Raw genomic sequence first — 13,231 nt, forward strand, 5'->3', positions numbered from 1 at the left:
ATAGACACAAATGATGGTCTGTTTTTGCCGATGCTCAGTTTATCCTGGCCTTTAGGTCAAGTTCTCCTAATTGCTGCCACGTAATTACATCGTTGAGAGAGGATAGACTCTAGTACCGATTCAACACACCAACAGCAATTCTTAGCGCTGGGTCTAATATTTTGTGGCTGACTGGTGATCTCAGCTAAAGGTTCCCCTCTTCCGATCTTAGTGCTTGTGCGGGGCACTCTAGAGCCTAGGGGCTCGAGAGTAATCCTACACCGTATTCCAGAATTACTAGTATAGTCCTGTTATTAAGAAGATAACCTATAACATGAGACTATATGAAATCTATCTATGGGAGATAACAATGCCCCAGCACAAAAAGAAGCAATTGAACCTTCCACTCTTCACTGTTAGAGAGTTATGCTTATACGATTCAGCCGGTTAAGAACCTGCTATATACAAAATAAAGACATTAGCAGAAGTATTACAAGATCTCAAAGATAATAGTACATAATAATTAGATTCCGACTCTGCCAACTCCTTAAAAGCCCTGAATTATATTATTATATCTAATCGATGTGAGACCTTGGCACTATATACCTGTCTCATTACTTCCTGGTTGTCCCATTACTGTCACCTATATCTACAGCATCGAACCAAGTCACCTGACTAATCTGTGGGTAGGCGGTCCTTTAGATGGGGCCTCGATTGTTCAAAATAGTTCTGCCGGGTGGGTTGAAGTTCGGTGGCCGACCGCCCGCTTGATCGGGATAAAAGACCCAGCGTGACTAATGAAGAGTTGAGGATTACTCATCATTCCCGACATTCCCGACACAGAAACCACGCCACCTATCAAATACTCTCGACATTCCCGACAGATCTACAGAAATGCCAATGAGATACACCGATAATGCGTCTTTCGATATCCTGTGAGGCTTGTCGGTAGGTGGTGATAAGATAAACCCCAATTGAGTAGATTAGTAACCACCATTGCAGGCAATCAAAGGTCAAGTGTGTCCATGACGGTCACCCTCCCTGTCGGCGGTGTCAACGCCTCAATCGCCAGTCCTGTGTACTCTCAGACCCGCGGTCGTCGCCTTTGCGCCCTAGACGAGACTCATTGCGTGTGCAGTCAAAGACAAGACCAACCTCAAGGTCAGGAGCAGACAGCTGTCCCGTGAACGGAAACAATAACAGGCAGTGGTGTCCAGTTGCCACATCTTCCAATCCAATTGCTTCAATTCCCTCGTCTGTACTCATCAATGCCTGTGATATCTATCGCAAAAAGTTTCCTGTGGCCAACTTTCTTCATTATCCGTCTTTGATTGCGGAAATTTCCACAAATCCCTCGTCGGTGGATTCGGTATTTGTGGCTTCATTGCTCGCCCTGTGTGCGCGATTCCTGCCGGGACATCAGCTGCAACCTGGAGAAGTATACGCCGAGTATGCGCGAGTGCAGTTGGCTCATCGGGCCTTTGAAGGCCCTTCTCTTTACTTAGCACAGTCTCTAGTGATAGTTTCATTATACGAATGGGGATCGGGCCGTCCGTATAAGGCGTGGATGTACAGCGGTATGTAGTATATAGACTATGCATACTCAGCTGTGTTGAAGGTTGCTTACAAACACGAGCAGGAATGGCCACGTACATGATTCAATCGCTCCTGAAAACTGCAGACGACAGCATGGAACACAATCCAGACGAGTTTCATGCCTCCCAAATTCAATACGAGCAGCTGGTCCGCACGTACTGGTGCTGCTTCGCCCAAGACTGTGAGTTGAGCTCGGGTGCCCGTCAGCATTTCGCCCTATCGTTTCGCCAAATATCGGTACCACTGCCCATTGGTGACCATGATTTCAATTTTGGTCGGCGAGCATCTCGTCGGCTGATGCCTGCTAATCTCACACGAGACTCCCCGCTTTCCGCTGCGATGACCATTGACCACGGCTTGACCATCGTCACGCGCGGTTTTGACATCTTTGTGCGTATTCTGCGCTTTGCAAACGAAAGCCGTCGCGGCCGGACATCATCATCGTTGAATACCGAGCTATCGCCTCAGAAAACATGGGAAAACCTGAAAGAGGAATTGGACGAATGGCGGTCCCTGCAGGATGTGACGGTCCGGTATCCAAGTACGAGTGCCCAAGCACATGTGGCTCTGGGATACGGGGAGCTTTTTGCCTACATCAACTTGGTTTATTTCATGAGGTATGTTTAAGTATTAAATTATGCATCCGCTGATACAAAGGCTAACTGGGACGTCTAGCGTCCTCTTTCTCCATCGCGACCGCGTGCTATCGAGCTTAAAGCTTATGCATGACCCGCATCATGACCCGCGGGTCGCAACGAACTTGGAAGAATCTGCCTGGTGTGAGGCCGCGATTGAAGAGCTGTTTGAAGCGGCCCAGAACATCGGTGGCATTTTGTCTGCCCTGGAAGCCTCCGGCGCGTCAGTAATTACTCCTTACGCTGGCTTCAGCGTCTTTGTCGCCGCTCATATCAATATGTATGGCACTGTTTCGCCACGGGGTTACCCAGGAGGCCAAGAGCGGGCTGAGCGAGAGAAAAGAGGCAATTTCACATATTTGGAACGGCTTTGTGACTTCTGGCCAGTCGGCCATAGCTGGGTATACTTAACTGGTTTCCCTCGCTATACTTAGCAAGCTGACCGTTACTAGTGGCGGACCGTACAGGAGGCCAGCAAATTCTACGAAACCGCAAAAAGCAACCACGAGCATACAGCTTCTGGCGATCGCCCGGGCCATCTCACTCTAGCCAGCACACTGGATGAGTATGGAGATATCCGTTGTTCGCGCCCGCGCCATGACGTATCTATTTCGCGTAGGCGAGATACATCTGGGAGGGATGCTGCCATGCCCCAAAATCATGGACCATCAGGTTGTCCTGCCCACGCGAACATAACATTTAGTGAACAGGTCATGCTGGATCCACATGAACTCGAGACGGAAATGATGCAATGGCCCTTCATCGATGAGACATGGTCGTCTGGGTTTGATACGGGATTTGATGCTGCATGGCCGAACCCAGGCTAGCCAATAAAAGATCGAAGATGCAGTTGGTTAAACGACCTTAAGGATGACCAGGATCTACCTTACCAAAAAAAGAAAAAAGCAGTTTCGTGCCACATGGTAGTCTGAGTGGTGCTGAATCCAAGCTGTGTGTGAAACAAGGCTTTCATTGGCGCGATTCATACGGCAGATTTCGGATGTGACATACAAGGGTTATAACACTGACTGAAGCTGCGAGGCGGCAATAAGCACACAAGCATTTCCAATGCAGAGGCCAGTGGGTCGCTACCAGCATCCGGTTACCAAAGAAATTCAACCTGCATAGCCAACAGGGTTGCTTAGGTTAGGCCATGCGCTTAGTGAGCGGCGTGTGACACCTGCGCGCCAGAGGTGACATCCTTATCAGATACCAAGTACAGCTAGATCTTTCAGCTATGGTATAAAGTCAATTAAATACTACGTCAATTAAGATTGGTGCATATCATCATAATCAGCTAGACACACTATTTGATGTGTCGGTCTCTACGAATTGCCATCGACATGTGGGTGATAACAACGGCATGCCACAAACTTAAGCCAACTACGCCTCAATAATTCCCTGTCCATCACCCTCGCAGGTTCAGAAATTAGTCATTTCCAGACCAGCAGACCCCAATAAGTCTGTGAATTGCTGGCGTGTGCGCTCGAGCCCGGAGCAGAATACCCTCAGAGCCATAGATATAACCCCCCTACATTCAGAGGCAAGTATCAGTACGTGCTGAGACCCCCTCGATAGTGGACACAGTCGCAGATATAATTCATTCGTAGCCTGATAGAACATAGGCGCTAAATGCAAGCAGGTAATTAGATTCCTTGTCACCTAATTTCATTGTGTGCGCATTGTGTGCCCCAGCTGGCTAACGCAAGTAAGTGTCCATCGGAACCTAACTTGTCCTACTGTAGTAGGCTGGAGATGTCTTTACTCGTTGAAAATGAGTACTGCGGAACCGCCAACTGCGGGATGAGACAAGCTAACCTATAACCTATCATGATCTGGGAGTGGGGGAGAATCCTGGCTATTCGACCGTGGTCCTATCATAGGGAAGCCTGACTTGGTTAACAAAAAAACAGTCTGTTTATTTAGAGGATAATGAAACTAATCGATATTCAGCCTGTGGGCCAATGGTAATATCTTCCGGTCTAAGAGTACGTCAATCTTTCTCTTACCCGTGTCATGGCGGAGGCATGACTCGTAGATAGTGCATGTAATATTCTAGGAGATGAGAATATGTTTTCACTAAGAGTGCAGACTGACTGATGCCGTAGTATGACAAATACCGCCCCTAGAGTGTTTTGTTCAGTCGGTTGTCACCCTGCCTCACTCTGGCTCTGGACATAAACATCACTCTAGGAAGGAAAAGTCATCGCTCACCAAACCGCTTTCTGCCAAAGCTCCTCCCTCATTGGAGGCTTCCTCTCAGATGCATGCCAGACTGTCAAGTGAGGCTGAGCAGAGAAACCCCCACAAAACCAGGAGCACAGAGCGGGAGAGGATTGCTTCGGTGTTACAGCAACGGAACCACTGGAAATTGCCGGTGGCATGGGCCACTCGCTAGTATCATGCGAGGGAAAAAGACCAGTCTTAGATCTCCGCTTCCCCAACTTGCAGCACGGCCCAGGGACGTGCAACAAACTAACCCCTTTTCAGGCCCTGGAGAGGCCGAACTTTTTTATTATGCCTTAGGAGCTCAAGAGTCTTTCATTTTTTTTTTTTTTTTTTTCATAAAACTGAGCACAGTTAACACAATATTCCTCTATGTGATGTATGTGCATGTCCACTGGCTGGCTATTTAGCAGGCTCGGTAAATAACTGATAAATCCCTTGAATCATTATAGTCATAGTCAATATCTCCGTGTTAGTTCTTCCAGGATACACCGTCACTGCCCATCTGACAAACTCTATATTGAAGAAAGTTGACCTAGCTTATGCTAGGCGCCCATCGCCTACCATATCATGATCGTAACCGACGGGTAAGGCGTCCAAGCCCCACTAGACGACTTCGCCATTCAGACCCAAGCTCAATCTAACCTATTATGGGTTCTAGGCGCCCGATTACAACCTATAATCTTTAGACTAGTACCTACATTGTGATTCAATTAGGTTGAGTTATACGGGGTTAGACCGAAAACCTATGTGGCTTGGGGGTTTGGGGCCGAACCTTGAAGCCATAATGGGCTTAGCCAAAGTTTACAACACCGGGAGTAGCAGGCAGATCGACAGACTAGGATTTACCAGTCAACTAGAAATCCCCTGCGTGGTTTCTGTTATGCTTACAATTGGCTATATTCACTCCCCTATCTTTAGAAAAATAATTCGGGAGGCCTTACGTATGTACATTTTTCTCTATGCGTATCTGATAGGTTACAGTTATTCCATGAAAAGGCTATACGGGTCTTGTTCTTGGTGGGCACGAGTAATACGAATATTGACAAATTTCGCGGCAGCTCAAGTATATATAAGCCCCTTCGTTCCCTGCTCTACATCTATCTATACAGCTCATCAACTCAAGATACTTTCAGCAAATCCAGTCTTATCTCTTACTTTGTCTCTTCTATCGTTTCTAATTTCAAGAATCTCTCCCTCGTCAACATGCGTTTCTCTATTACCTCCGCCGTCGCTGTTCTAGCTGGTCTCACTACCAGCGCCTCCGCCTTTGTCATGACTACCTACAGTGACATTCATTGCAAAGATACTGTCCAGGATGTCAATGTTTGGGATAGCACCTGTGCGACTTGGCCTAAGGGCTTTAAGTCATTCAAAATCACGACCTGGGGGGGCACGCATCAGAGGGCGTACTTCTTCGCGCCTGGTAACTGCGGGAATCTCTTCACGGCCATTGGCAAAGGCTATGTGGATTCTACCACACATGACTTTGAGCTTGGAGGATGCTATAATTTCGATAATACAGCTATAAATGCAGTTGCTTCATACTCTGCTTGAGAAAATATACGAATTCAACAAGGTAGGTAGGTCCTTCTATCACGATGGTTGATATGGTTGATAAGAAGCTAACTGTACCTTAGGAGGATAATGGCATTGTGAATTGTTGCACGGGGGGGAGACATCGGAAAGAAAGAAAGTCTTCATTTATTCCAGATAGAATTCACCCTCTTTTATTTACCTTTCTCTATATCAATACAGTATGTTGGACTTGAAATAATGATATAGGCAATTAAACTCTAGCTGCTTCTCCCATTCACTTTGGTGTTTTGACATTCATCCAGAAGAATACTTTCATCAAGATTTAATGCAGTACTAGATAGTTCTCATGCTGATAAGATTTGCACATATACAACGTTGTACCAACAGGAGTGGAATGTCCCAGTAAACATACTTGGTCTTTAGCCGAAGGAAGAAACAAAAGGGGCAAAGGAAACTAGAGTAATCTCAGCTGCCAACGTCAACTCTAGTTGCCGGAGCTGCAGAGTACCTTCCTAGCAGCACAGTGAGTCTTCTTTAGTAGAAGACCTATAGGCAAACCAACAGAATATATTCAGAGTCAGGATTAGAAAAACGGCAGAGAAAGTGTGATGATGATTAAAGTGAATTTATTCTCTCCAAGCAAGCTAAAGTCTGTACCTTGAATATCGAGGACAACTTCCCAGACGACACCTGAGTTCTCAATGATAGGGCTCTCGAAATTCGACTCTCGATCTATGGCAAACACGAGATTGATGACGGGGCTATAGGTACAAGATTGCAGCACAGTTCTAACAAACAGCACTTGAACACATATATACCCGTCCACTTCCACAATCATAGATTACATGCTCCGCTATTCCTTGTTAAAAAACCCGCCCAGTCACTGGACCTTCCGTAAAATACCTCTATTTCCACGCTTCCTCGTAATACAAAGGAAGAAGGGTGGAAGCTTTCTGGAATATACCTCATGACCCAGGCCACGGAACATCATGTATCAATCGATTCGAAGTATGATCACAGCGTCAAGTGTGTATCTTTTTCGAGGTGGTGAATGGAATCATCTGGTTCTCTGTGGCTTGTTGTTCATTACTATGCAGGTACAGTTCATCTAATGGTAGTGTTTGATAGGAGGGAGATCGTGATTGTTATGATAAGGCGGGTGAATTGTGCCAAACTGAGATTGGCTGTATCCACGGCTTCCAGATATATGGATATACTTGTTGGTTTCTAGTCTACTCGATTGTCGGCTTGTCAAGGATAACAAAAGTATGAAACGGTAGGGAAAGAACAATGATACTAAGCAATAGGGGCTATGATTTAGAATACCGTTTATATAGCACATGCTGCTACATTATTAGTTGCGTCCTTCTCAACCAATAAGGATGCTGCTGGGAGATATAGTTCTTACTTACCCTTGCTGGGCCAACGAATGCTAATAAGGGTGGTACAGAGCGCAATTACATGATAAGCATGTGCACTACGGGCTTTACCGTACTATCCAGTGGGTTTATGATAAGCAATGAATGATTATTGCGAAAGACTATCTTAGCAGCCGCCTTGCTAGCGATTCAGCTCGTTCGTAAATCCGTTAACATTCAAAGTCCTTTGCGTCTAACGCCATCAGTAAAAAGGGTTGTGATGGACCAGCCATCATATTACAAACTATCACTCCTCTCGCTGCGTCGAGCCGCGCTGACGTTCCATGTCCGAGTCTCCCGGATCATGCCAGCTTGACTCGACTGACTATCCGCGTCCCAGGCTCGCGACGCGGAGACGGTGGTCATATTGCCCTGACCGGATGCGACGGGAACGAGCTCATGATGGTTGTCCGAATGATTCGGATCCGTGTGTCGCGACTGATCGTCCCGGGTCTCGGACCGGGGGTTAGAGGCTTTGGCGGACGTGTGCTGATACTCCACTCCCTGGATACGCAGTCCATTCGACTTGAGCTGATTCAGAAACGGTTTCAATTGACCCCAGCAGGCGGTGACAATACTCGCGCACTGGACCGTCTCGACCGCAATGGCCACCCCGTAGTCGTCGAAGCTTCGATCGGTGGAGTATGCAAGGTCATGGATCAAGACGAGCTGGGCAATGGATGCGAGAATGACCCTACAGGCGAACCAGATTAGCAATGCTACCATGGTAAGCTAATCGGAAAACGGCGGGACAAACAGAATTCGGGACAGGAAGATCGTGGCAAACACCGTCTTTTTCTTGAACGACGCTTGGATGCGACTGATCAACACTAGCGCCTGGAGGATGATCAAGATATCGGTCACGATGTTGGAGGCGCAGAAGTAGTACTGCCACGCGTTCTATCCGCCACGATTGGTCCGTCAGTAGGTGTCAGGCCTGGTGTATCAAAGTCAGGGGTGGTTTACGAGATCAATGCAGGTGCCGCTAGTATCCCAGGGTCGCGAGGCTTGGCACTGGAAGGCACTGCCAAAGAACGCGACAATCGCCCAGACGGTCAAAAGAATGTGTAAGATGGTGGCATGAAAATGGTCTCGCGAGACCGGCGTCAGGTTCCGGATGAAAACTGATAGGGATAGTTTCGAAAAGTAGAGACTGAGAATAAACACCAGGAATCCCGCATACTGTGCCTGTGTAGCGGACGAGACCGCATCAGCCATGGTTCTTCCTTCATCTGCTAGTGAATGCGACTGATTCCGTTCTAAAGCACACCTTCTGAATTACTTCCCAATGCGAACCATCGATGGTCCCAATATGATCTCCATAGCCGTTGTGGACGGCGATGGACGTGATGATCGATGCTCCGATGGCGAATAGCTACCTCATGGAGCGAGAATGTATCAGTTCAGTACTGTGACGTCTCGATAGCATGTCTGCCACACATACCAGTGATACCACGATCAAGTAATCATCACTTGTGAAGCGATGGAACATCCACAGCTTCGTGCCCAGCCTCGTGAGGACGCTGAGGACAGCGACCACGAGGAGGAACCAGTTGACTACATTGAGAATGGGAGCTCTGCGATCTTTATCGTGGAGGAAACGACCCATGGATACTGATTCCAGGCAATCTGGAGACCCTGAAAGTGTCGTCAAGGGTGGGGTGGATTACATTGACAAGGAGGCGGTTACTGTGGGAGAGGGTAAATTGATGAGAGCGTCTCTGGCTTTTTTTTTTTTTTTTCTTTTTGTATAGAATTGTTTCCGCTTATCCCACAGTGCGACTGCTACTCACGCGCATAATCCTTCACTCCTTCGTCTGCCGAGAAAAAAGCATTATGGGGGTCGGCGAGATTTGGAGGAATACCATTGATTGTTAGTCGATGGTTGGCAACAGGGGGGGTTTTTTGACAGTGGAAATTAGGTGGTTTTCTCGAAATTGTCCTCTGAGTAAGAAAGTGATAAAGTTTGATGGCATGCGACGGGGGGTTCCTTGTCGCGTGAGGCACCATTGCCGAGTCACGGATGTCACCATCAATTAATTAATTAATGTTTCCAAGTACTTCTGCCCCCAAAGATAATAAGACCCACGGCGGGCACTACCGACCGCCCTACCACGGGGCATGTCGGAACGTGGGTTCAACTTGGTTACATTGGCCAAGTCTCATGGTGTGTCCATTGGTCAGGCTTAACTTTAATCTCCGCCCGTGAGCCGAAAGGCTTAGTGAGTTCTTATCGACTATTTCCAAATTGTACCTCCAGATATATACTTAAGGTTGACTTTCTATCCTTTTTAAATTACATGGAAAATCTATACTATAGAATCATACAGAAGAAAGGGTGTTTTATTCGTATTGAATGGAATGTTTGATTAAACAAAATGTCTCAACCCCTCGTGGCGTGTCAACCGTGGACAAGGATGCCTCTTTAGCGTGACAGGGATTCTGGCCACTGAACGCGGTCTAGCCGTTTGACTTGACCAGGATGATTATCAACTCATTCATCTCAATCCTGGCGTCTGAATCAGAATTTTACCCACCGGTGCACACTAGTGGCCATTCGAGCATAAGGTCCGAGTAACACCTGGCACGTTTTTGACATCCCCTAATTAATTTTCCCTGACAGTGAATGTCACCCTGATCGCGTTGCGGAGGGGAAATAAAATCATGGCCACCACGACTCTCCCATGAAAATATCGAACGATCTTCTCCTCCTGTTCGCTCTGTCAACCGTGGTAAGTGACCTGTCCCAAACACCTCCTGCAAGCCTTCCTTAATATCCATCTGTTCTACATTCTATGACTATCAAACAACCCAATTGCAATCACCTGTGCACGGATCAACTGCTCTACATATCACATTGACTAACCCGATTGATCGGATCCTTTGGTAGATAGATTTCTCTCATGGTGAACGCCAGTCACAATGACATCGTATGAACTAAAAAACCAGGTACCCGCCAATAACGAGGTCCGCATCTCGGGAGGCTATTCGGCAAAAGATCGCGACAATGCTGAGCTCGTGCGCTTGGGAAAGAAACCCGTGCTGAAGGTGTGTCTCCAAGTTGGGAAAGGTAAATCTACCGTCGGAAGCATACTAACGGTCGCTTCCCATCGGTAGCGAAACTTCGGAATCTTGTCAAGTCTCGGCTTTAGTTGTACTATCCTCGCCACCTGGGAAGGCTTATTTGGGTAGGTCTCGCGCCCTATTATGTGTAAGAGATAGTGAACACTGACGCGCGCACTCTAGTACCTTCCTCATCCCTTTGCAGAAGTTCGTGCCCACACGATTCCCCGATCGTTTACCATTGACCGCGGTATACTAAAAGAAACTAGTGGAGGTCCGGCAGGCGCGGTCTACTCGTTCATCTACGTCTGGACGGGAACAGCATGTTCCTTCACGGTGCTTTCGGAGCTGGTCTCGATGTGAGTCAGAATCATTCAACATCTGTTGAGCCATGAACTAAGACGCTGATGGTTTGGTAGGGCACCAACGTCCGGAGGGCAATATCACTGGTGCGCGATGCTTTCCCCGCCGAGGATAATGAAGTGCCTGAGTTACATCACCGGTAGGTGTCCCTTCTGTTCGCTATTGATAAGAGTGAAAAGGGCTGACCAATCTGACCAAAGGCTGGGTGACAACCATTGGCTGGATGTCTGCCTTTACCAGTGCCAGCTTCTTGGCAGGCACAGAAATCCAGGGCGTCGTGACTCTCGCGCACGCAAATTATGATCCCAAGCCATGGCAAGGCACCTTGATCATGTGGGCAGCGATATTACTAGCCCTGGCGATCAACATTGTCGGAGGAAAGTTGCTGCCCAGATTCGAGACCCTGGTTCTGGTCGTTCATATCCTGGGATATTTCGCGATCTTGATCCCCTTGACGTACATGGCCGACCATAAGTCCAACCAAGAGGTCTTCAAGGAATTTGTGAACAGCGGTGGGTTCCCGACAGACGGGCTGGCCTTTTTTGTCGGCATGACCGGATGTGTTTTTGCTTTTGCGGGTGGTGATGCGGCGGTCCACGTAGGTGCTGAAGCGTTCTAGAGATGAAATGCGCCAGGCTAACGGTGGCAGATGGCGGAAGAAGTTGCGAATGCCACGGTCGCAATCCCTCGCGCGGTTCTTCTGAGTGTGTTAATTAACGGGACCCTTGGGTTTACCATGTTGATCGCCACCCTTTTCTGCATGGGTGACGTCGACAAGGCCCTCAGTACCCCTACCGGGTATCCGTTCATTGAAATATTCTACCAGGCCACCGACTCCATCTCCGGGGCGCTAGGCATGAGCTCGGTCTTACTCATCATTGCCGTCTGCTCGGTCATTGGGATGCTGGCGGCCACCTCGCGACAGCTTTGGTCGTTTGCCAGAGATCGCGCGGTGCCCGGTTGGCGCTTGTGGAGTCATGTATGTGTGATGCCTAGCAATCAGTCGCTTCAATGATCGACCCAAACTGACGCTCGCTTCAATTAGGTTTCCCCACGGACATGTATTCCGACCTATTCCATTCTTCTCACCATGACCGTTGCCGCTCTTCTTGGACTCGTCAACATTGGATCCGATGTGGCCCTGAATGGTATTATCTCCATGGCGGTGTCGGGCATCTACCTGTCCTACCTGATTGTCGCAATTCTGCTTCTCTACCGGCGTTGCACGGGTGAAATCTCTCTGTTTAGCGACGGGGAGGACATGCTGGTCAACGTACCCGGGGCTAAGCTGATGTGGGGGCCCTTTCACGTTCGAGGCATCTTCGGTATATTGATCAATGGCTACGCGGTCATCTATATGATCATTGTGGTGTTTTTCAGTTTCTGGCCCAGCCAGATGTCCGTCGACAAAACGACGATGAACTTCAGTGTGGTCGGCACAATCGGGACGATTATTCTGGCACTGATCTACTATGTTTTCCGGGCTCGGCATGTGTACACGGGACCCGTAATCGAGCTCCATCGGTGAAGAGGCCATTCTCGGGAGGGGGGAGGGTCAAATGTACAGAAGTCTTCCCGTTTTTGCTAAGGTGATGTCAAAAGTTGATCTTGAGTGTGTCTTACATTAATAAAGAATCACTCCTATCACGAGATACGAGAAAAATATAATGCATCTTGTTTAATAACTCTGACCATTTTTTTGTCCTCCGTTCCTATCTCCTTTTTGTGCTTGCAGTGTGCAGTTTTATCCCATATATATGTACCGCGCAACCTGGCATATCTGAATATATCTGAATATATATCCGAATACAGATACACCGCGCCCATTTTTCAACTATGTTAGATCAATCAAACTTAGCAAAATAATTAATATGAATTGAAAAAAATACCATCAAACTTGTACACATCACATTCTAACTAAATAATGGTCCAATGCAAACTTAGCACTAAGTTGTGGACGGGAGAAAGCAAAAGTAAAACAAAGCAAAACTCTAAAGCTCGTATGTGGTGGACTTTGGTGCGCCAAACATTACGATCGACACGAGTGAGCACGGACCAGTTTAAGCAACAACAGACGACGATCCCCCTCTTGTTCATGCAAGCATCTAGTTATAAGAGGGTCGTATCCTTTTCTCCCGATCGTGGACCCGCCCTTAATTATCGACTTAAAATGACAAATCATGGAGAACCAGAACAACGCCTCCCCAGTCCACCCAGATAATTCACTCCAAAGACTAATCAACGAAGACACATTATGGTTATCCGCGGACGAGAACGGCCGAACAACAGTCCACCTGAGCTTGCAGTCTCATCCTCCGAAGCTAATTGCAATTAGACTGCCACCGGGAGTGGAGGAGGGACCCCCGAATCAAACAGCATGGCTACCACCGAACTCCGCGGATGATTCCTACC

The 13,231-nt window shown here is 47.7% G+C and overlaps 4 protein-coding genes across 4 annotated transcripts; 3 read left to right on the plus strand and 1 right to left on the minus strand.

The window, feature by feature from the left end:
* Nucleotides 1–895: 895 nt before the first annotated feature.
* BDV27DRAFT_141002 (transcription factor domain-containing protein) lies at nucleotides 896–3,037 on the plus strand (the record flags this gene model as incomplete). The annotated part of the gene is made up of 5 exons (XM_032069766.1): nucleotides 896–927; nucleotides 982–1,556; nucleotides 1,619–2,192; nucleotides 2,251–2,611; nucleotides 2,663–3,037. 5 exons carry the CDS (start codon nucleotides 896–898, stop codon nucleotides 3,035–3,037), a joined length of 1,917 nt encoding a protein of 638 aa, XP_031932786.1.
* Nucleotides 3,038–5,642: 2,605 nt separating this feature from the next.
* Nucleotides 5,643–5,993, plus strand: BDV27DRAFT_141003 (uncharacterized protein; the record flags this gene model as incomplete). Its single annotated transcript, XM_032069767.1, has 1 exon — nucleotides 5,643–5,993. One exon carries the CDS (start codon nucleotides 5,643–5,645, stop codon nucleotides 5,991–5,993), a length of 351 nt encoding a protein of 116 aa, XP_031932787.1.
* A 1,488-nt stretch (nucleotides 5,994–7,481) lies between these two features.
* Nucleotides 7,482–9,415, minus strand: BDV27DRAFT_120393 (uncharacterized protein). Its single transcript, XM_032065092.1, has 5 exons — nucleotides 8,838–9,415; nucleotides 8,664–8,768; nucleotides 8,360–8,581; nucleotides 8,151–8,293; nucleotides 7,482–8,087 (listed from the first exon to the last, which is right to left on the minus strand). Exons 1-5 carry the CDS (start codon nucleotides 9,000–9,002, stop codon nucleotides 7,631–7,633), a joined length of 1,092 nt encoding a protein of 363 aa, XP_031932788.1. The 5' UTR covers nucleotides 9,003–9,415; the 3' UTR covers nucleotides 7,482–7,630.
* Nucleotides 9,416–10,142: 727 nt separating this feature from the next.
* On the plus strand, nucleotides 10,143–12,683 carry BDV27DRAFT_114276 (putative GABA permease). The gene is made up of 8 exons (XM_032064601.1): nucleotides 10,143–10,441; nucleotides 10,511–10,581; nucleotides 10,640–10,663; nucleotides 10,726–10,815; nucleotides 10,876–10,958; nucleotides 11,020–11,417; nucleotides 11,469–11,798; nucleotides 11,865–12,683. The coding sequence occupies exons 1-8, from the start codon at nucleotides 10,316–10,318 to the stop codon at nucleotides 12,345–12,347; spliced, it is 1,605 nt and encodes a 534-aa protein (XP_031932789.1). The 5' UTR covers nucleotides 10,143–10,315; the 3' UTR covers nucleotides 12,348–12,683.
* The last annotated feature ends 548 nt before the right edge of the window (nucleotides 12,684–13,231 follow it).

This window comes from Aspergillus caelatus (genome assembly GCF_009193585.1).
Source record: "Aspergillus caelatus strain CBS 763.97 unplaced genomic scaffold BDV27scaffold_9, whole genome shotgun sequence".
NCBI classification, from domain to species: Eukaryota; Fungi; Ascomycota; class Eurotiomycetes; order Eurotiales; family Aspergillaceae; genus Aspergillus; species Aspergillus caelatus.

Excerpts from the sequence above, each read along its gene's own strand:
- BDV27DRAFT_114276 (XM_032064601.1), top strand. The coding sequence starts at position 10,316 with ATGACATCGTATGAACTAAAAAACCAGGTACCCGCCAATAACGAGGTC. Across the intron at positions 10,582-10,639 it reads ACCTGGGAAGGCTTATTTGG|TACCTTCCTCATCCCTTTGC; the intron begins GTAGGTCTCGCG and ends CGCGCACTCTAG. Across the intron at positions 10,664-10,725 it reads TTCCTCATCCCTTTGCAGAA|TGGAGGTCCGGCAGGCGCGG; the intron begins GTTCGTGCCCAC and ends AAAAGAAACTAG.
- BDV27DRAFT_120393 (XM_032065092.1), bottom strand. The coding sequence starts at position 9,002 with ATGGGTCGTTTCCTCCACGATAAAGATCGCAGAGCTCCCATTCTCAAT. Across the intron at positions 8,294-8,359 it reads GCGGCACCTGCATTGATCTC|AACGCGTGGCAGTACTACTT; the intron begins GTAAACCACCCC and ends CGTGGCGGATAG. Across the intron at positions 8,088-8,150 it reads ATCTTCCTGTCCCGAATTCT|GGTCATTCTCGCATCCATTG; the intron begins GTTTGTCCCGCC and ends GTTCGCCTGTAG.